At 42.4% G+C, this 22,322-nt stretch overlaps 1 protein-coding gene across 2 annotated transcripts in view; it reads right to left on the bottom strand.

The window, feature by feature from the left end:
* LOC144489647 (solute carrier family 12 member 9) overlaps positions 1 to 21,481 on the bottom strand; it is a 97,555-nt gene extending 76,074 nt beyond the window's left edge. The window contains exons 1-6 of one of the 2 annotated variants that reach the window (XM_078207507.1): positions 21,206 to 21,481; positions 16,970 to 17,104; positions 10,653 to 10,793; positions 8,447 to 8,734; positions 6,005 to 6,112; positions 5,457 to 5,568 (exon numbers count right to left, since the gene is read on the bottom strand). In XM_078207507.1, coding sequence (XP_078063633.1) covers positions 5,457 to 5,568; positions 6,005 to 6,112; positions 8,447 to 8,734; positions 10,653 to 10,793; positions 16,970 to 17,104; positions 21,206 to 21,401 — 980 coding nt within the window. In that variant the 5' untranslated portion in view covers positions 21,402 to 21,481. The remainder of the gene's footprint in view (positions 1 to 5,456; positions 5,569 to 6,004; positions 6,113 to 8,446; positions 8,735 to 10,652; positions 10,794 to 16,969; positions 17,105 to 21,205) is intronic. The other variant, XM_078207516.1, reaches the window with a different exon arrangement.
* Positions 21,482 to 22,322: the final 841 nt, after the last annotated feature.

Here is a 22,322-nt window from a genome sequence, read left to right as displayed (position 1 = left end):
GGACCAGCCATTTAAATACTGTGGCTACAAGGGAAAGTAAGTTTTATGTTATTAGTGTCACAAGTAGGCTTATATTAACACTACAATGAAGTTACTGTGAAAATCTTCTAGTCGCCACACTCCGGCGCCTGTTCAGGTAATATTGAGGGAGAATTTAGCATGGCCAATGCACCTAACAAGCACGTCTTTCAGACTGTGGGAGGAAACCGGAGCACCCAGAGGAACTCATGCAGACACGGGGAGAATGTGCAGACTCCGCACAGACAGTGACCCAAGCAGATCGGAGGCTAGGTATTCTGCAGTGAGTCAATCATTTTGAGTTCCCAAAGCCTGTCCATCGTCAATAATGCACATGTCAGGAGTGTGATAGAATACTCTCCACTTGCCTGGATGAGCGCAGCTCCAGCAGTATTCAAGAGGCTTGACACCTCTCAAGACAAAGCAACCCTTCCTCAGCACTAAATCCACCACCTTAAACATTCATTCCCTTCACCACCTGTGCAAAGTGACAGCTGTGTGTACTAGTGACAAGGGGCCTTCACCAGCACCTTCCAAACTTGCAAACTCTGCCACCTAGAACAAAGATTTTGTTCTAGCTTTGCTACCAAATAAACCTGTTGGACTTTAACCTGGTGTTGTGAGACTTCTTACCTAGAACAAAGGCAGCAGATGCAAGGCAACATCACTAAGTTTCCATCCAAGTCATACAACATCATTATGGGCAATATATCGCCGTTCCTTCACTGTCACTAGATCAATAATCTGAAAATCTCTCCCTAACAGCACTGTGGGAATACCTATGTTACATGGGCGGCATGGTGGCACAGTGGTTAGCACTGTTGCCTCACAGTGCCAGGGACCCAGGTTCGATTCCTGGCTTGGGTCACTGTGTGGAGTTTGCACATTCTCCCCGCGTCTGCATGGGTTTCCTTCGGGTGCTCCAGTTTCCTCCCACAGTCCAAAGATGTGCGGGTTAGGTGGATTGGTCAGGCTAAATTGCCCCTTAGTGTCAGGAGGACTAGCGGGATAAATGCATGGGGTTATGGGTGAGATTGTGGTTGGTGCAGACTCGATGAGCCGAATGGCCTCCTTCTGCACTGTAGGAGTCTATGATTCTACATGTTCTGCAGCGGTTCAAGAGATGTTCACATCCAGGAACAAATAAAAAAAACACTAAAACTGGGGTGCATATTAAAGTAAGAAGTTTAACAACACCAGGTTAAAGTCCAACAGGTTTATTTGGTAGCAAAAGCCACACAAGCTTTCGAGGCTCTGAGCCCCTTCTTCAGGTGAGTGGGAATTCTGTTCACAAACAGAACTTATAAGACACAGACTCAATTTACATGAATAATGGTTGGAATGCGAATACTTACAACTAATCCAGTCTTTAAGAAACAAAACAATGGGAGTGGGGAGAGCATCAAGACAGGCTAAAAAGATGTGTATTGTCTCCAGACAAGACAGCCAGTGAAACTCTGCAGGTCCACGCAACTGTGGGAGTTACAAATAGTGTGACATAAATTCTGATTCTAGGATCGCATGATAAAGACTCAGGAGGAAAAAAGCAGAAATATTTATGTGAAATAGTGTGACATAAACCCAATATCCCGGTTGAGGCCGTCCTTGTGTGTGCGGAACCTGGCTATCAGTTTCTGCTCCGCGACTCTGCGCTGTCGTGTGTCGCGAAGGCCGCCTTGGAGAACGCTTACCCGAATATCAGAGGCCGAATGCCCGTGACCGCTGAAGTGCTCCCCAACAGGAAGAGAACAGTCTTGCCTGGTGATTGTCGAGCGGTGTTCATTCATCCGTTGTCGCAGCGTCTGCATAGTTTCCCCAATGTACCATGCCTCGGGACATCCTTTCTTGCAGCGTATCAGGTAGACAACGTTAGCCGAGTTGCAAGAGTATGTACCGTGTACCTGGTGGATGGTGTTCTCACGTGAGATGATGGCATCTGTGTCGATGATCCGGCACGTCTTGCAGAGGTTGCTGTGGCAGGGTTGTGTGGTGTCTTGGTCACTGTTCTCCTGAAGGCTGGGTAGTTTGCTGCGGACAATGGTCTGTTTGAGGTTGTGCGGTTGTTTGAAGGCAAGAAGTGGGGGTGTGGGGATGGCCTTGGCGAGATGTTCGTCTTCATCAATGACATGTTGAAGGCTCCGGAGGAGATGCCGTAGCTTCTCCGCTCCGGGGAAGTACTGGACAACGAAGGGTACTCTGTCCACTGTGTCCCGTGTTTGTCTTCTGAGGAGGTCGGTGCGGTTTTTCGCTGTGGCGCGTTGGAACTGTTGATCAATGAGTCTAGCGCCATATCCTGTTCTTATGAGGGCATCTTTCAGCGTCTGGAGGTGTCTGTTGCGATCCTCCTCATCCGAGCAGATCCTGTGTATACGGAGGGCTTGTCCGTAGGGGATGGCTTCTTTAACGTGTTTAGGGTGGAAGCTGGAGAAGTGGAGCATCGTGAGGTTATCCGTGGGCTTGCGGTACAGTGAGGTGCTGAGGTGACCGTCCTTAATGGAGATGCGCGTGTCCAAGAATGCAACCGATTCCGGAGAGTAGTCTATGGTGAGCCTGATGGTGGGATGGAACTTGTTGATGTCATCATAGAGTTGTTTCAGTGATTGTTCACCATGAGTCCAAAGGAAGAAAATGTCATCGATGTATCTAGTGTATAGCACCGGTTGAAGGTCCCGTGCGGTGAAGAAGTCTTGTTCGAACCTGTGCATGAAGATGTTGGCATATTGAGGTGCAAATTTGGTCCCCATGGCTGTTCCGTGTGTCTGGATGAAGAACTGGTTGTTGAAGGTGAAGATATTGTGGTCCAGGATGAAGCGGATGAGATGTAAAATTGCATCTGGAAACTGGCAGTTGTTGGCGCTGAGCACTGAGGCCGTTGCAGCAATGCCATCGTCATGGGGGATGCTGGTGTAGAGTGCTGAGACATCCATTGTACATCTCATCCGCTTCATCCTGGACCACAATATCTTCACCTTCAACAACCAGTTCTTCATCCAGACACACGGAACAGCCATGGGGACCAAATTTGCACCTCAATATGCCAACATCTTCATGCACAGGTTCGAACAAGACTTCTTCACCGCACGGGACCTTCAACCGGTGCTATACACTAGATACATCGATGACATTTTCTTCCTTTGGACTCATGGTGAACAATCACTGAAACAACTCTATGATGACATCAACAAGTTCCATCCCACCATCAGGCTCACCATAGACTACTCTCCGGAATCGGTTGCATTCTTGGACACGCGCATCTCCATTAAGGACGGTCACCTCAGCACCTCACTGTACCGCAAGCCCACGGATAACCTCACGATGCTCCACTTCTCCAGCTTCCACCCTAAACACGTTAAAGAAGCCATCCCCTACGGACAAGCCCTCCGTATACACAGGATCTGCTCGGATGAGGAGGATCGCAACAGACACCTCCAGACGCTGAAAGATGCCCTCATAAGAACAGGATATGGCGCTAGACTCATTGATCAACAGTTCCAACGCGCCACAGCGAAAAACCGCACCGACCTCCTCAGAAGACAAACACGGGACACAGTGGACAGAGTACCCTTCGTTGTCCAGTACTTCCCCGGAGCGGAGAAGCTACGGCATCTCCTCCGGAGCCTTCAACATGTCATTGATGAAGACGAACATCTCGCCAAGGCCATCCCCACACCCCCACTTCTTGCCTTCAAACAACCGCACAACCTCAAACAGACCATTGTCCGCAGCAAACTACCCAGCCTTCAGGAGAACAGTGACCAAGACACCACACAACCCTGCCACAGCAACCTCTGCAAGACGTGCCGGATCATCGACACAGATGCCATCATCTCACGTGAGAACACCATCCACCAGGTACACGGTACATACTCTTGCAACTCGGCTAACGTTGTCTACCTGATACGCTGCAAGAAAGGATGTCCCGAGGCATGGTACATTGGGGAAACTATGCAGACGCTGCGACAACGGATGAATGAACACCGCTCGACAATCACCAGGCAAGACTGTTCTCTTCCTGTTGGGGAGCACTTCAGCGGTCACGGGCATTCGGCCTCTGATATTCGGGTAAGCGTTCTCCAAGGCGGCCTTCGCGACACACGACAGCGCAGAGTCGCGGAGCAGAAACTGATAGCCAGGTTCCGCACACACAAGGACGGCCTCAACCGGGATATTGGGTTTATGTCACACTATTTCACATAAATATTTCTGCTTTTTTCCTCCTGAGTCTTTATCATGCGATCCTAGAATCAGAATTTATGTCACACTATTTGTAACTCCCACAGTTGCGTGGACCTGCAGAGTTTCACTGGCTGTCTTGTCTGGAGACAATACACATCTTTTTAGCCTGTCTTGATGCTCTCCCCACTCCCATTGTTTTGTTTCTTAAAGACTGGATTAGTTGTAAGTATTCGCATTCCAACCATTATTCATGTAAATTGAGTCTGTGTCTTATAAGTTCTGTTTGTGAACAGAATTCCCACTCACCTGAAGAAGGGGCTCAGAGCCTCGAAAGCTTGTGTGGCTTTTGCTACCAAATAAACCTGTTGGACTTTAACCTGGTGTTGTTAAACTTCTTACTGTGTTTACCCCAGTCCAACGCCGGCATCTCCACATCGTGCATATTAAAGCCACACCCCAGCAATAATCTTTGAACAAACTATTCAAAGTCACAGAAATGTACTGCTTTAGGGTGCGAGAGCAACTGAAGCTATCCGCCCCTGTACTCTGCAGTATAGAGATTTTCAGGTTGGTTCATTCACACAAGGCAGTTATGTTGTCAATATTCCTTCCAAATATACTGTTTGCAATGCATAGCTTATGATTACACAGTGGCATAACAACAGTTAAGACTACAAAATGTCACTGAACGACAACCATAGTTAATGGAGACAATTTTCTGTAACGCAATGAATATTAAATCAATTGATCATTTTTTCCAAGATATATAGCATATGTGTACGTACAAATGAATATTTTGTAAAGGAAATATGCTTGTTAGTGAAACTTTAAAGTGTACCCCGACCAGAAATAATGTTCAAACACAGCAACTCTTGCCAAATCATTAATCTTTTGTTTGCTGTTCAATTTTTTAAAAAATCTTGCATTCTTGATATCAACTGAACTGGTTGTGCGGAATTTTAACACAAACTCTGGGTGAATAAACATGTGCATCTCAAATAGCAGTGTAAGTGAAGGTGCACAGCTTAATATAATTGTATATTGCTCCCTCAAAATAAGGCTCACTTTCTCCCAAACACTTTTAAAAGGTGGCTGAAGTAGTTCTTATAAGCAGAAAAATTAATAAAGCACACACTTAATGTTTTTGCTTTGTAATAATTTCACTTAACCATAATATCAAATAACAGAGGGCAGGCACATGGAGGACTTGTTTATTCATCAACAAAAGATTAGGACATTAAAAAAATAAAAATTAGACTCACCTCTCACAGGTGCAGCTGATCATGAGACATAAAATATTATAGATGATGTACGTAAAGATTACTGCTGTAATAGTGCCTCTGGGAATAGAATAACTGGGGTTCTTTAAATCACCTGAAAATATCAAAGCAACGATTTACAACTTCAGTTAACTTTTTTTGGTTACCCAAACTTTATTGAATTTTTCATGATGCATATAAACAGACATTTCTAACCAGCAAATAGCATTTAACAAATGATTTAGCAACAAAAGTGCCACTGCGGATTTAGCACTATAATAAACATTGTAATGCATACTCGGAACACTAAATCCTTACAAACTACCACGCAATAAATCTTGTTGATACCATGTTGTGTGGATCACAAGACAGTCAAAACTTTTTTTCTAAATGTGCCAGATAACAATGCAACTGCATAGAGCAGAAACCTATTTTCCAAAATCTTCGAAATTCAAAGTAATAATTTAATTAATGTGCACAATGTGCAATCAACAAATTTATCAATACACTTCACACCCATATTGCTCTTTAAATATTTGTTTGGACCTTACCTGACATATTGGATCCAGCCATAATACCAGTGCATCCATTGAACATAACTGCAAATACGGCAGCAAAACTCATCATCTTGCCAGTTGTGTAGTCTTCTACGTAGTCAGCTGCAGCAGAAATAGAGGCAACGCAAACTGATTTGTGTTTTTTTAAAAAGATCCAATCCAAATTTTAAAAATGCAAATTAATTGGAATTTATGGTAAGGGGGAAAGAAAAGTGCTGCTTTTCCTCACTCGCAACCTTCCTTCTCACATTGGGCATGGCATTAGCCATAACATTATAAGGCTATTGGACGCAGGAGCAGAAGTATGCCATTCGGCCCATCGGGTCTGCTCTGCCATTCAATGAGATCATGGCTGATATATTCTTCAACTCCACTTTCCCACAACCCTCAATTCCCTTACTGATTAAAAATCTGTTTCACAGCCTTTCAGGAAGGAGCCATTTATTTTGCTTTTTTAATAATTTTTGACCCCATTTGCTGTTTTTTTAATGTATGTACACTCTCCTTTTCTGTCACACCCTGGATATCGTTATCTAAATAACTGCCTTGCAATGCTACCATATTCTTCTGTTTTGTCAGCCTATATTGGGTTATTGGATAAACATATGGATGATATTGGAATAGTGTAGATTAGAGGGGCTTTAGATTGGTACCACTGGTCGGCGCAACATCGAGGGCCGAATGGCCTGTACTGCGCTGTAATGTTCTATGTTCTATGTATCACCTCTCAGGAACTATCCCCTCTCTATTTAGTTTAAGGACATGGGGAGACCGTTTAAGCATGCATTATCCATGGGGAGATAGTGGTGTCGAGGCAATGACACTGGACAAGTAATTCAGAGGCCCAGGCCAATTCTCTGGGGGCACAGGATCAAATCCTAGTAATGGCGAGTGTGAAAATCCATCTGGATCACTAATGTCCTTTAGAGAATGAAATCTGCCATCCTTACCTGTCTGACCTACGTACGATTCTAGACCCACAGCAATGTGGTTAACTCTTAACTGCCCTCTGAAATGGCCCAACAAGCCACTCAGTTCAAGGACAATCGCGGATGGGCAACAAATGCTGGCCTTATCAGTAACATCCACATCCCATAAAAGGAGGAAGGAAAAATAGAAGCAATTATGCCATTTTCCCCTTTGCTTCCTGCTTAACCTATTGCCCAATTACATGTTAAGTGTTTTTATGATCCTGGTTTCCTCCCACAGTACAAAGATGTGCGGGTTAGGTGTATTGGCCATGCTAAATTGCCCTTAGTGTCCCAAGATGTGTGGGTTGGGGGAATTAACAGGCTAAATACGTGGGGCTACGGGGATAGGGCCTGGGTGGGATGCTCTGTTAGAGAGTTGGTGCAGACTTGATGGGCCAAACGGTCTCCTTCTGCACTGTAGGGATTCTATGATTCTAAAGACTTCAGACTCATCCAAGACTGGGCTGACAGCAAGTTGGAACAAGTTTGCACCTAAATATTTTGCAAAGTGACCAAGATGAGCAGATTGCTCTGAATAAGCTCAGGGTCCCTAACAGAGCAGCATTCGTTGAGTAAAAATTCACTACTTGAATAAGGCAATGGACACACCCAAGAGGAAATTAAAGTAAATCTAATAAATTTGCTTAAGCTTCTATGCTGCTCTCATTGCACCATGTGACCTATACACTATCTACTTGCAAAAACAAAGCACCAATTTATTGCCCTTTGGGAAGTGTTTGTTTTGGAAAAAAGAATCTTTGATCACCAGTAATTTTCATGTTAAAAAACTAATTTGTTTCTGAGAAAAAAAAATACTTGTTACTTAGTGAAAGTAACAAGAAAACAGTTACTTGGTAGTGCAGAACTTGAATATGACTGAAAAGAAATCGATATTGCCAATGCTATATGGTCTCCTAGCAACTAATTTAAGATAATCAGTCGTGTTCATGACATGGTTCACTTACACTTGCTTGAAGCGACATAGGGACCCTGTTCTCGGCGAAAAAAAAGCTTTGCACCTTTTTTTAATTAACCAGGAGCTTGGGGAGCTCCATGTCAATGCCTTGGCTAATTAGTCAACTTGCCAACCAATCAGCGCCATGTTTGCCTGTGGCATAAATTATTACGATTATTTGAAATTTGGTATTCTTGCATCTGTCCTGACGAATGCAAAACAAAAAGCTTTTGGTAGCATGTCATTATTTTCAGCAATATACAGAAGAAAAGTTTAATATTGTCTTCTGCCTTCACAGCAGAAGGTCAATATGCATTGATTATTTTCCGCAATTAGACCAAATACATAAGGTGTTGCGATACAAGTTTTGACTAATCATTTTAATGATAAACAAGTCGGAAATTATGCAAATAAGTAGTCACAAAACGCTGTTGCCCTAATACTGTTTCAGCCTATATACATTTTGAATGAAGTTACAATACTACTGTAGTATTTTTCAGATTAACTTACATGGAAGATTACTTTTCAGAGTTGACAGTTTAAATCCGGTGAATGAAGCCTCCGAGATATTCCCCAAGCTCATCGTGATGTTAATAGATTTTGGTGACACTACAAAAAAGCTGATGAATATGGTGCCAAGTACCACAATAACAATAAGGAAGATTATGAAGGAAGCTTTTGCATAGATGTCGGCTCCAACCAAGCATACAAGAAGGCAGAGGATAAGAATCACTGTGCCATAGAGAAGTTCATACCAGTAGGAATTTGGAAGAATCTGCATGCTGCTTGCAGTTTGCCCTGCAAAAGACAATGTTTCAATTAGCAATATATGACTCAAAGCCTACCTCCTGTAAAAATCGGAGCTACATTTTAATCTCTATGGCACAGACAACTGTAATCATCCACAAAGCGACATTGAAGATTTAATTGTCTCAAACAATATGACTGCTGTTTCTCTGTAAATCTGAAATGTCATGACAGCAGAAACACACAACTCAAGGTACTGCTGTCATTGCTTTGGGGGACGAGACGGGGGGGGGGGGGTGCACATGTTAGGGACATATAGAATCCCTACAGTGCACATGTAGAATCCCTACAGTGCAGAAGGAGACCATTCGGCCCATCAAGTCTGCACCAACTCTCTAACAGAGCATCCAATCCAGGCCCTATCCCCAGAGCCAAATGTATCTAGCCCGCTAATTCCCCTAACCCACACATCTTGGGACACTAAAGGGCTTCTGTCTAGAAAGACATTACTAGTCTTGCCAGCAGTAAACAATGGAGATGTAGGATTACTCTCTTATCCACCAGCAAGCTCATCCTGCCAATTCCAATGCAGGAATGACTCAAAAATAAATTACAGGTTCTTTCCCGCTGCAGGAAGGAATACAAACCAGTAACCATAGGGTATTCCTCAATGTTTAGAAAGCAGGGTTTGTGAAATCTGTCCTGAACGATTAGTTTGTTTTAAGTGCCCTCTGACTAATAGTCTGAAGCATCTGGCTGTGTAAATACAAGCTTTGCTGCAATTTAGCTGTCATACCTGAGGATTATCGGCCCAAGCCACTTAGAACCGGACTTCAAGCTTATAACTAACTGGCCTTTAGTCCTGCATTCCCCACAACAGGTAATTTGTTCAACAATGCCCTTAACTCTACCATTAATCCTTCAACCTCAGCCAAATCGCTCACACCTAGTCATTCTGCATGCTTCAATCCCCATCTTTGCTCCCTCAAGGAACACAAACTTGAGTCTACTTGGTGCACTCCCTGCTTTGAAGTTAATGCCAGATCTGGCTAAAATGCAACAATGCTAAACACTCCTTGCCAAAAACAACTGCAATTTTAGGATCACTTTGGGTGCAGAAAAGCTTTGCTCTCTTCAACCAGTTCCTTAAATCTCTCACATCTCTCAGAATAACCATGAAGAAATCATCGATTTCTTCATCACAAATGTACGCCTCCCAGATCAAGGTGGATCCTCCAATTCACTTAGGCTTTCAAAAATATTCACCGGAAACCTGCGACCTCGCCCGCGGCTGGAGTTCGCCAATGCCGTTGCAGTGTGGAGTTTTGGCTGAGCGCCAAATTCTCCGTTCTCATTGGCAGCAGGGTGGGTACGGATGTAATCAGAGAATCCCGTCCATTACCTATTCTGTAACTGAACAGTTTTGAAGTGCTTTTTCAGCACCGTACAAAATAGTCCCATTTCAGAATATCTTAAGGAATAGCCAATGAGTGACAAGTTTGCCTGCTCCACTTGCAGCACCATTCATCAAGTTGTGGTTTTTGTATAAGCACAGAACAGAGGGCATTAAATCCTTACTGTTACACCAGTTTACCAACTAATGCTCATTTTTCTTTCCTTTTGCCGAATAACAATGATGTGGAGATGCCTGCGTTGGACTGCGGTAGGCACTATAAGAAGTCACACAACACCAGGTTAAAGTCCAACAGGTTTATTTGGAATCACGAGCTTTTGGAGCACTGCTCCTTCATCAGTTCATCACTTACCTGAAGGAGGAGCAGTGCTCCGAAAGCTTGTGATTCCAAATAAACCTGTTGGACTTTAACCTGGCGTGGTGAGACTTCTTACTGTGCCAAATAACAATGCAGTAGTGGGAATAACCAGTCCCGTAATTAAAAGTGCATAAGGTTTATCAGAAATGCAAATCCAAAATAGAACTGGAACAATGGATTTAAAATCATGTACTTACCAGCTGGCGGCAATCCGAAAATGTCAACTATAGACTCAACAAGTCCCAACACATAGAGGGCACTCCCACATATATTTGCAAAGAAGAACATGATTCCAATACTGCCTCCAAATTCTGGACCCAATGCTCGACTGATCATATCTGACCACATATCTGTAAAGGAAAAAACTGAGCAACTTTTATTTTCACAAAAGCCGAATCATCATTCTTACTCTACATAATTTGCTTCATTTTGCAACAATTTCTTGTGTGCAAAAATAAAATTATAAAAGCCACCAACCGGTATGAAATGAGTGCACAGGAACTTGTACAGATTAATGTTGAATCTATGCAAAGTGAGTAGTCATCTACGAACAGCAAAATGTAACTATTTAGATGTCAAGGAGAGAACTCTGGATGCAGGCAAGCAAAATGGACAAATGTGAGCTCATGTTTCGCCATAGGGCACAGCTTGATTGCCATAATATGGCAATAGTGCACAGCTTGAGGGTCATAACATTGCAAGTAGGAACCCAATTAAGTCTGCTCTATCACATTTTGAGATAGAAAGCTTATTTTCCAAACATTTTCCTTTCTCTACACATTCTTGTCTGTTGAAATGATTCATTTTTAGGATACCAATAGGAAATTTATCAGTTTTCTAGTATAAAATTTAAGGCTGCAAATGTTATCGAAATGCATGCCATAATTTAGACTGCTGGGCGCCCCAATTCTCCAATGGTGAACTTATGTCACAGTTTGCAGAGAAAAATCTGAATATCCAGCAGCAAAAATGGCTGCTGATTGGGAATGGCATGGTCAATATCTGATACTCATCCAAAGTACAGGAGCCTGACACAGGAAGACAGATACAGGATCATAGAATCCCTACAGTGCAGAAGTAGGCCATTCAGCCCATCGACCCTGCACCGGCCACAATCCCACCCAGCCCCTATCCCCCTAACCCAATGTATTCACCCTGCTCATCCACTGACACTAAGGGGCAACTTATCATGGCCAATCAACCTAACCCGCATGTGGGAGGAAACCAAAGCACCCAGAGGAAGCCCACACAACCACAGGGAGAATGTGCAAACTTCACACAGTCACCCAAGGCCGGAATCGAACCCGGGCCCCTAGCGTTGTGAGGCAGCGGTGCTAATCACTGTGCCACCATGCTGATATCACAGTTAAAACTTTACTTCACCGGAATTAACAAGCCCTAACATTTTCTGGCAAGCTTGGTGGGTATTTATCACAAAAGTACAGCAACTTGACACCCTTTCATATTTTTCAATGTTATATCTTGCACATTCTCCCCATGTCTTTGTGGGTTTCCTCCCACAGTCCAAAGATGTGTGCGTTAGGTTGATTGGCCATGATAAATTGCCCCTTAGTGTCACAGGATGCGTCGGTTAGAGGGATTAGTGGGGTAAATATGTGGAGTTACACGGATGGGTGGGATTGTTGTCAGTGCAGACTTGATGGGCCGAATGGCCTCCTTCTGCACTGTAGGGATTCTATGAAATTTCTATGAAATATCCCTCACCAAGAAACTGTTCTAGTTAAGTCTGTGGGGGAACAGAGCAACTGTTGTAAAATTCAACCCATTCTCTTGCTCACAATCTGGATGGCACAAAAGCACCAACCTGCTAAAACAAGGAATGCTAGTCCATAAGACAATAAGGTATAGGAGCAGAATTAGGTCATTCGGCCCAGCGACTCTGCTCTGCTATTCAATCATGGCTGATACGTTTCTCAACCTCATTCTCCCGCCTTTACCCATAACCTTTGATCCCCTTACCAATCAAGAGCCTATCTTTGTCTTAAATACACTCAATGACTTGGCCTCCACAGCCTTCTGTGGCAATGAATTCCATAGATTCGCCACCCTCTAGCTGAAGAAATTCTTCCTCATCTTGGTTCTAAAGGATCTTCCCTTTATTCTGAGGCTGCACCCCTCGGATCCCAGTCTTTCTTACTAATGGAAACATCTTCCCCACGTCCACTCTATATTAGTCAATATTACAAACCCTGGTTTCTGATTAATTTCATTTCTGACTCTGTTTTGCAGCAAGTGACTGCTTGTTTTATTTTAGACAAAGTTATGACATTAAATTAAGGTTGGATTGATAAAGACCAACAGTTTTATCCTTACACATGCATGCACAGACCCATATACTACCCATTCCTTTTACTCCCATTCTACCAAAAAAGGATTAATGGTATTAACTTGAGAGTTCAAGATGCTTTATTTGCCGAATTATGAAGTTAAATTATTGACAAACTGCAAATCTGACACATCGAAAGCATTTGCCAAAATTCCTTCCAACTGACATCAAGATAAACTAGTATTAAAGGAGATTCTTCCAACCACCACCAAATGAAGTCCATGTACCTCCTGTTACTAGGCATGTTTTCAAATCAGTAAAATTCCTTGATATGCAAGGTAGCCAGGTCTTTCCAAAATGGCACATTTCAATATAATTCTCCTCCAACATTTTAAGTCCAAGGAATGTTATTTAATGCAAACCTCTCAAACTGAAAACATGCTGATTAATTGGATACTTCGCTGGATTCCAAGTCTTGCGGTGGTAGTTTGTAAGCGGCAGTGGCGATCACAATGGCATTATTTCAGCAAACTTGATCTGACCCATTGCATTTAGTTGGGGACGAAGCTATGATAATTATTCCTCCAGCTCTTTTGCCGAGGGTCTGTGCAGCAGCGCAAAATTCCCAGCAAACAATGGCACGATGTATTTAATGGTATAAGTCACTCGCACCATAACCTCTTGTGATTTCTGAACCAGAATAATGCCACAGTTGCACCATTCCTTTGACACAAGCTTTCAGCAAATTCAGGCCCCATGTTCTTTATCCTTCAATCCTGGGCCAATTTCACACCTCATTTAATTTACTATCTGTTCCTTCACACTTCACCAATTCCTAGTTATACAAGTTAATTGATCAAAGCAGGATAAGTGCTCAGAATACTGTACTAATGTTTAACCATTATCCATTTGGCAAATTATTTTGTTTCATCTTGAAATGTCGACATGATCAGTTTTATTTTTGAAGATAGAAATATCTGGAAAGACCTCTTGCACTGTGTTGTTTGAAAAGATAATGAAAAATAGCATTCCTAATCAAAAAAATATACACGGAAGAATCATTTTGATGATATGTATTTTACGCTCACTGGAAGTTAATGCTGCAAATTTGTCCTCTGCAATTTTATTGTTTTCACAATATTATCAAGATCAAGATCCTTATGAATATTAGAGAGGGTAAAAAATGATATAAAGATTATTTTGGACGGTTTTTAAAAACGTTTACAAGATGTGGGTGTCGTTGGCTAGGCCAGCATTACCCCATCCCTAATTGCCCTTGAGAAGGTGATGGTGGTCTGCCTTCTTAAACCATTGCAGTCCATGTGGTACAGGTACATCCACAGTGGAGTTAGGGAGATAGCTTCAGGATTTTGACCAAGCGACAGTGAAGAAATGGCAATATATTTCCAAGTCCGGATGGTGAGTGACTTGGAGGGGAACCTGTGGGTGGTGGTGTTCCCATGTATCTGCTGCCCTTGTCCTTCTCATTGGTGGCGGTCATGGGTTTGGAAGGTGCTGCCTAAGTAGCCTTGGTGAGTTCTTGGAGAACTTGTAGATGGTACACACTGCCATCTACAAGTAATAAGTACAGTAAGTGTTTCATTTTACCTAAAACAATATCACTATTACCAATATGCGCATATATGAAGTGTGAAACTTCTCTAGCGGGAGGGCAAATAAATAAAGTCTGATTAAGCAGATATTGTGAAAAGGTTTGGGGAAAACAGTCAAAGGCATGTTCCAGGAAGTAAACTTTGGAGGCGAGGAAAGATGCAGTAAGGGAAAGCGTTTTGAGTAAGCGAATAATAGAGTGGGGGATGTAATAGCTAAAAGATCTACCACCTGTAGTGGAATAGAGAAGACAGGAAAATTCACACAAGCCAGAGTTAGAAGGGTGAAGATATGAACAGAGATGCAGGGTTGATCGATGTTGCATCACACGATCTCTTTATCAAGAAAATATCTGCAAACAAGTTTGAGGAATTTGAAGCAATGCGCTAGGGAAGGAGTTAGCGGAGTTTGGCAAGCAGAGAAATTGGATGTGTAGGTGGTAGTTTGCACAAGGTGCAACTCAGGAATTGGCAAAGAAATATTACACAAGTTGAACCTTAAAATGATGAGATCATGGGTGGAGCTTTAACAACACACACTTTAATCTTTGGTCCTGACCTACAATGGCATCATCATGTTTATAGTTACAAATGATTTAATGTGCTTGGGGCCAAAATGGAAATGGTGAGATATGTAGCGATCTATGAGGGATGAGTAAACAAGGCCAACTTGATCAAATCATAGAATCAGAATCCCTATCCTACTGTGCAGCAGGAGGTCATTTGGCCCATTGAGCTTGTCCACCGACAACAATCCCAACCAAGCCCTATTCCCACAACCCATGCATTTACCCAGCTAATCCCCTGACACTAAGGGGCAATTTAGCATTGCCAATCAAGCTAACTTGTACATCTTTGGGGTGCAGGAGGAAACCGGAGCACCTGGAAGAAACCCACGCAGACATGGGGAGAACATGCAAACTCCACACAGTCACCTGAGGCCAGTATTAAACCTGGATCCCTGGCACTGTGAGGCAGCAGTGCTAACCACTGCGCCAACCATAATGCATTATGGAAGTTGACAGCATACCTTTCTGTTTAGAAAGACAGAAAGTAATTATGTGCTTTTCTCTTTCTTTTGATCTCTATCCTCACACAAGGGTGAATATGACGGAAAAATGTGACAAACTAATATAATGTGAGAATGATAACGTGAAGTTGTTTATGTAATGTGGAAGCAAATAATCAAATTCAGCAGCGCCGTAGATTCAAAATGTACAAAATGGACTGTACCAGTTCAATAAGGCGGTTAACCATCATCTCAAGGGCAGTTAGAAATGGACAACTAATGTTGGCGACACTTGTATCTCCAAAGATGATCTTTTAAAAATGATTTGTAAACATGTAGACTCTGAGTGCTTGTACTGGTTCTGCTGGTTTGTGGATCAATCATTTATGCTTGGTCAAGCCCCATCTGCAGTGCTGCGCCTAGCTTTAAACAATGTTCCTCAGGTTAATATTGACCTCGAATGAGGTACAGCATAGGTTCAGCAAAATAATGACGGCTTAAAGATTAAAAGGAAGACAAGAATTTAAGTTTAGAAGACCGAGGGGCAATTCTATTGAAGTGTTTAAGATGACAAAAGGATTTCATTGAACAGTCATAGAAAATTTGCCAGAGGCACATTCTTTAAACTGCAGCTGGGCCATTCAGGAGTGAAATCAAGAAGCAATTTTCCACACAAGGATTCATGGAAATAAAGAACTCTTTACCCAAGGGCTTGTGGATGCTGAGTCAATCCCAATTTAAGACTGAAACGGTAGACATTTTTACAACAAGGGCATCAAGGTACATAGATCAATGGCACTTAAATGGAGTCAAGGTAATTGTCAGCCATGGTCTAATATAATGTGGAATGGACTCGATGGGTTGAAAAGCCTACTCATGTTCCTTATCAACATATTAGTCTTCACTTTATGTACTACATCTGCCACCAAATTCTATAGCTTGCAATCCTCCCTTTTTAAGTGAATGGAAATGCTCCAAGAGATATGAGCAGAGTGGGTGATGATAGATATATAAAGTTAAAATTGATCAAAAAATTATGAGCTGCATCAGAGAACTTCCTTGACCTGAAATAAGAAAATTGCTGGCCCAAATTTACCAGAATATTGCCAGACATTGGAAAACATCACTGTTTATTTATTTTTCAGTTTAAATGCCAATACAAGAGAAGCTCTTGAATTTAGATGGTGTGACTTGTCATCTAGTTAATTTTTTTAATATTCGTTCATGGGATGTGGGCATCGCTGGCTGGACAAGCATGTATTGTCCATCGCTGAGGGCATTTAAGAGTCAACCACATTGCTGTGGGTCTGGAGTCACATGTCGACCAGACCAGGTAAGGACAACAGATTTCCTTCCCTAAAAGGACATTAGTGAACCAGATGGGTTTTTATGATAATTAACAATGGTTTCATGGTCATCAGACTTTTTTAATTCGAGATTTTTATTGATTTCAAATTTCATCATCTGCCATGGTGAGATTTGAACCCGGGTTCTCAGATCATTATCCCGATTACTAGTCCGGTGACAATACCACTACTCCATTGCCTTCCCTGTACATTAACACGATGTTAATGAACTCAGAATCATCATCATAACATCAAAAGATACAGTAGGCTCCACCAGCATCCAAAGCTCCATTAGTGGAGATAGCACACACTGACAGCACAGTCATGCTTATGATGAAATATGCCACAATGAACATGAGAATACTCTGGTAGAGTCCTGCTTGGCCAACAACAAAACCTTCAATAAAAAAACCAGTCGTTATTGTTACACCAAAGGAAACACATTTGCACTACATTAAAATACTGCCCCGAGTGTATAGAAAATAATTTAAATATGAATTTATTAATACTGTAACTCAAACTGAAAGAGGAAGCTGACCTGAAGGCACAGCAAATAAATTTTGAAAAAATATTTATTAAAATCAAGTTCAATGATTATTGTTTACTGCAGGACACAGGAGTTCAATGCAAGTCGCTGATAACAGCTTGGATGGGAGCAAGCGTGTTACAATTGGCCCAAGTATCCCAGGGGAGATGAAAATAATCACTGATTCCACTCATGATGATTACCCAGCAATTCCCCCGTGTGCTTATGTGGATAACAGTGATCTTGTTTATGTTGCTCATTGCTGTCAGTTAGCTCACTGACATTCTTTGTCCAGGTTTATACAAGACACATATCAAGATGGAAAAGGCAAAGTGTGTGACAAGCAAAGAGTTAACACTTATAGGAGATGAGCAAGTTTTTTTTTAAACTAACAGGAGTCATTTTGAAACAAAGTGGCCACAAGTAACATGATAGATAAATACCCTATTTTAGAAATGTTGGTTAAGGGAGAAACCTTGGCTGGGTTACTGAGAGAATTCCCTACTCTTCAAAAAGAGTAGCAGGGAATCTTCATCTGAAGAGGTATATGGAGCCTCGAATGACATCTCACAGAAATGTAAAAGCAGGAGTAGATCATTTAGCCCTTTGAGTCTATTCTGGTTTTTGGGGGGATTTTGGGACATTTTATATTCACATGAAAGGGCAGACGGGACTTTTGGTTTAAACTTATCTTAAAGACGACGGGCGGGATTTTACAGCTTCGCCCGAGTGAGACCGGAAATACCCGCTTGAGGTCAGCAGACATTTCCGTTGTCTGCCCCTCGCCTACCCCGGTTCTGTGGCGGGCAAGGTGGTAGAATTCCGACAGACATCTCCGACACTTCCTCACTACTGAACTGAAGTGTTAGTTTACATTGTGTGGGGCAAAAATTCACAACCTTCCAATTCAGAAGCAAGGGTGCTGCCACCGAATAAAGCTCACATTTAAAAATTGTTCACTGCTGAAATCCAAGGCTAAAAAGCCAAAAAGATTTAAGTCTGCATAATTCCCTCAATCTTATTCATACACAAAATTGGATTGATGGCCCTATGCAGAAGGAAAACAGAGGTTACAGAGGACTAACGACTTCCTCTGGATAAGTGTAATTTTGTAAATTATTTTTTACCTATGATTGATATTGCTACACAATTGCCCAGGTGAAAATAGGGAAGTATCAGAATCAAGAAGTTAAAGCAACATTATGCCACTGTATAATACAGTGACTGTAGTCAGTTTACCAAGTCCACTAGGTTGGATGCACCATCTAAAACAATTTTGAGTCTGTTATGGCCAAAATTACTCAAAGGCCCACTATCTGCATGTTTCCAGGCAACAGAACCAAAGGTTCAAATGCAATAGTGAATACTAAATAGGATCTCTAATTCTAAAGGGTGAAGCCACTAAAGTAAAAAGAAACAAAGTGGACTGATCATTTAATTATTTGTATACAGCAAATTCAGTTGCAGCTTTGGAAATGTTCCTGAATGAATGAATAACCCTTTTTGTTTTTCACCAGTTTTCTATTTCTCACCATGCTTTACAACATTAATGACGAAGTTCAGAGAAGAACTGCCTTTTTCATACAAGCAAGAGAACTTTTCTTAAAAATATGCCTCAGCCACTGAAGGAGAACTTACATTTATATAGCACCTTTAACATAGACAGAGTTTAGGGCCTCAACAGCCAAAGGTATGGACAGCCATTGCTGGAGTGAATGAATCGCTTGTAGCTTTTTGTAATCTGCAATCGAATGACGTTGGAGTTGAATTTGTGTATATGAACTCTCAAGGTTTCTTTATCTTTGCATCCCTGTTAAAGATTGCACCATTTAGTTTCTATTGTCCATCTCATTCTTAAAATGTACCACTTCCCACTTCTTTGCATTCAATGTCATCTACCACATATCTGCTCACTTAACAAGGTTGTCTATGCCCTACTGAAGTCCGCTACTATCCTTCTCACTGATTAGCACATTAATGAGTATGGGTTCATCACATTTAATAGGGGGAGCTGGACAGTGATGTTTATCATTTTGCACCTCTAACACCAATAGAGCAATGAGGTTGGGGTGGTGTTTCCTACAACCACTGTTCACACTTCGGTCACCACAAAGGCCTGTGATTCTTGTATAGCAGTTTTCGCATTCAAATTGAACTATAAAATCTTTTTGTTATTTTCACTTATTGAGAATGTCTATTTTTAAAATAAGTTCAGATGACATTCTGCTTGGATGGCTTTAAACGTTAATGGTATTTTGGCTGTGTTTATGCAGCTAAATTTGCAGTACGAATAAAAGATATTTGACTGTACATCATTGGTAACTCAGAATCTCTACAGTGCAGGAGGTGGCCATTCGGCCCATCAAATCTGCACCGACACTCTGACAGAGCATCTTACCCAGGTCCTATCCCCGCAACCGCACGTAGTTACCCTGCTAATCCCCCTAAACTTCACATCTGGGGCATTAAGGGGCAATCTAGCATGGCCAATCCACCTAATCTGGAATGTGGAAGGATACTGCAGCACCCGGAGGAAACCCACACAGACACGGAGAGAACATGCAAACTCCACAGAGGCAATCACCCAAGGCCGGAATTGAATCAGGGTCTCTGGCGCTATGAGGCAGCAGTGCTAACCACTGTGCTGCCCGCCGATGGGCAGGTTCTGACACAAAGCTGGTGGTGGGTCGTCTGGGATAAGAGGAGATGGAGTAACTTAAACTGTGAACTTTTATTCAACTCATTTAAAATGCATTTTACATTCAGCCACCTCCAATGCTGATGAAAAAAATAAAGGAAATTATGAATTGTATATAATTGGATACGGTTGAACATTTTTAAAATTGCAGCAGTTAAATCTAGACCACTGATCTCAACGGGAATGCCAGCAGGGATGATAAATATTTTATAGTTCAAGATGAAAGAGGAAACTATGGAGGAATAGCATATCCTTATGATGACACATCAGTATCAACTGTAGTCAGGGGAAATATCATCCCAATTTCTCTGCCATGGTAGAGATAGATAGAACTGCAAAAGATAAACATTATAAATTGCTAGCTCCCTCAGTATTACATGTGATGACACAAAACTCAAAAAAGTGTAACACAGTGAGGAGGATAGCTGCAGACTTCAGAAGGATATAGACTTGTGAAATGGGCAGCCACATGGCAAATCAAATTTAACACAGAAGTGTGAAGTGATTAATTTAAGACCAAGGAGTGACAATAGAAACTAAATGGTGCAATCTTAAAGTGGGAACAGGAACAAAGAAATCCAGATGTCCAGGTCTTGTAGAGGGACAAGAGGGGATTGACTAGAACGGGACCAGATGAGCAATTTAAATCGTGGTGAGCTGGGATTATTCTTTTTAGAGCAGAGAAAGTTAAGCAACAATTTAACTGGTGTTTAAAATTGAGGGGTTTTGATAGGGTGTAGAGGGAGTTTCCACTGACAGGAAGTTTGGTAAGCTATGCATGGTGATGAACTGGAACATGATGAGCCATAGTGCACTGCTTGAAAGAGCGATGGAAGCTGATTCAATCATAAGTTTCAAAAAGGGGACTGGATTACCACCTGAAAGGGAAAATTATGCATGGTGATGGGAAAGCAGCAGGGGAGTGGGTCTAATTGGAATGGTCTTTCAAAAAACTGACACAGGAACAAAGGGCAGAATGGCCTCCTGGGCTATTTGTTCAGTGAGTAACCATCTTGTTTACTAGACAATACAAAAATCCCAGATATTCGAGGCTAACTATTTACATCCGAGAGCATCGTTTTTTTTTAAGAACTAAATCCATTCTAAACCTGGAACAGTTTGAAATGAGCCCTGATTATTTGAAATAGCAATGTTCAAACCCTACTACAGCCGACAGCAGAAGGGAATTCCCAGTTTCAGGGTGTGAGCCTGGATGAAACTGCAACAAAACTCCAGAGAGAGGGCTCAAGCGCCAGGGAATTATCAGCACTCACCTACCCGCAGGAAGAGCACCACGCTGAACATGGACAGCAGAGTGGGGATAACCACCCCGAAGAAAGTTGACAGCTTCTTGGGCGGGGGCTGCTGACCCTCTCTCCTGCCGCGGCTGCCGCCGCCTTCGGTGCTGCTGCTGCGGGGCTCGGGCGCTGTGTAGAGCCGGTAGTTGAGCAGAGGTGTCCGTTCAGCCATGGCTGTAACACAGCGTTCAAGTCTGAGCAGAGCTGCCGGCTCTCACAGCGCAGTAGCGGCTGCAACTCCAAAACTGCTACAAGGAAAAGAGTTTAGCCAAGTGTGGATCATGTGATTGATCACATGACCGCCTCCCCTGTCGGGCTGCAGAATGTGCAGAGTTTGTTCTGACTGCTGACTGAATCATTCCTGCAGAAGTGGTAAAGTACTGGAAACCACCAGCACTTGCTGCACTCACTTTTTTATATTTCAGCCGCAATCTACTGCTGTTTTTGTCTTAAATCGTCTCCCAGATTAACAGAAATAAGTGACAGCACACTTGTAGCCCATCATCTTGCTCCTGAATAGAAACATAGAAAATAGGTTTAAGAGTAGGCCATTCGGCCCTTCGAGTCTGCATCACCATTCAATATGATCATGGTTGATCATGCACTTTCAGTATCCCACTCCCCGCGTTCTCTCCATACCCCCTGATCCCTTTAACCACTAGGGCCACGTCCAGCTCCCTCTTGAACATAGCTAACGAACTGGCCCCAACAGCTTTCTGTGGTAGAGAATTCCACAGGTTCACAATTCTCTGATTGAAGAAGTTCTTCCCCATCTCAGCCCTGATTGGCTTACCCCTTATTCTTAGATTGTGACCCCTAGTTTTTCATTTCCCCAACATCAGGAAGATTCTCCCCACATCTAGTCTGTTCCAGACCCATCAGGATTTTATATGTTTCTATGAGATCCCCTGTCATTCTTCTAAATTCCAGTGAGTACAAGCCTAATCGATCCAGTCCCTCTTCATATGTCAGTCCTGCCATTCCAGGAATCAGTCTAGTGAACCTTTGCTGGACTCCCTCAATAGCAAGAATGTCCTTCCTCAGACTAGGAGATCAAACTGCACAAAATACTCAAGGTGTGGCCTCACCAAGG

This window comes from Mustelus asterias, chromosome 3, assembly GCF_964213995.1.
Source record: "Mustelus asterias chromosome 3, sMusAst1.hap1.1, whole genome shotgun sequence".
Taxonomy (NCBI): Eukaryota; Metazoa; Chordata; class Chondrichthyes; order Carcharhiniformes; family Triakidae; genus Mustelus; species Mustelus asterias.
The sequence above is the reverse complement of the archived record's forward strand: the minus strand, read 5'-3'. Positions and strand labels throughout refer to the sequence as shown.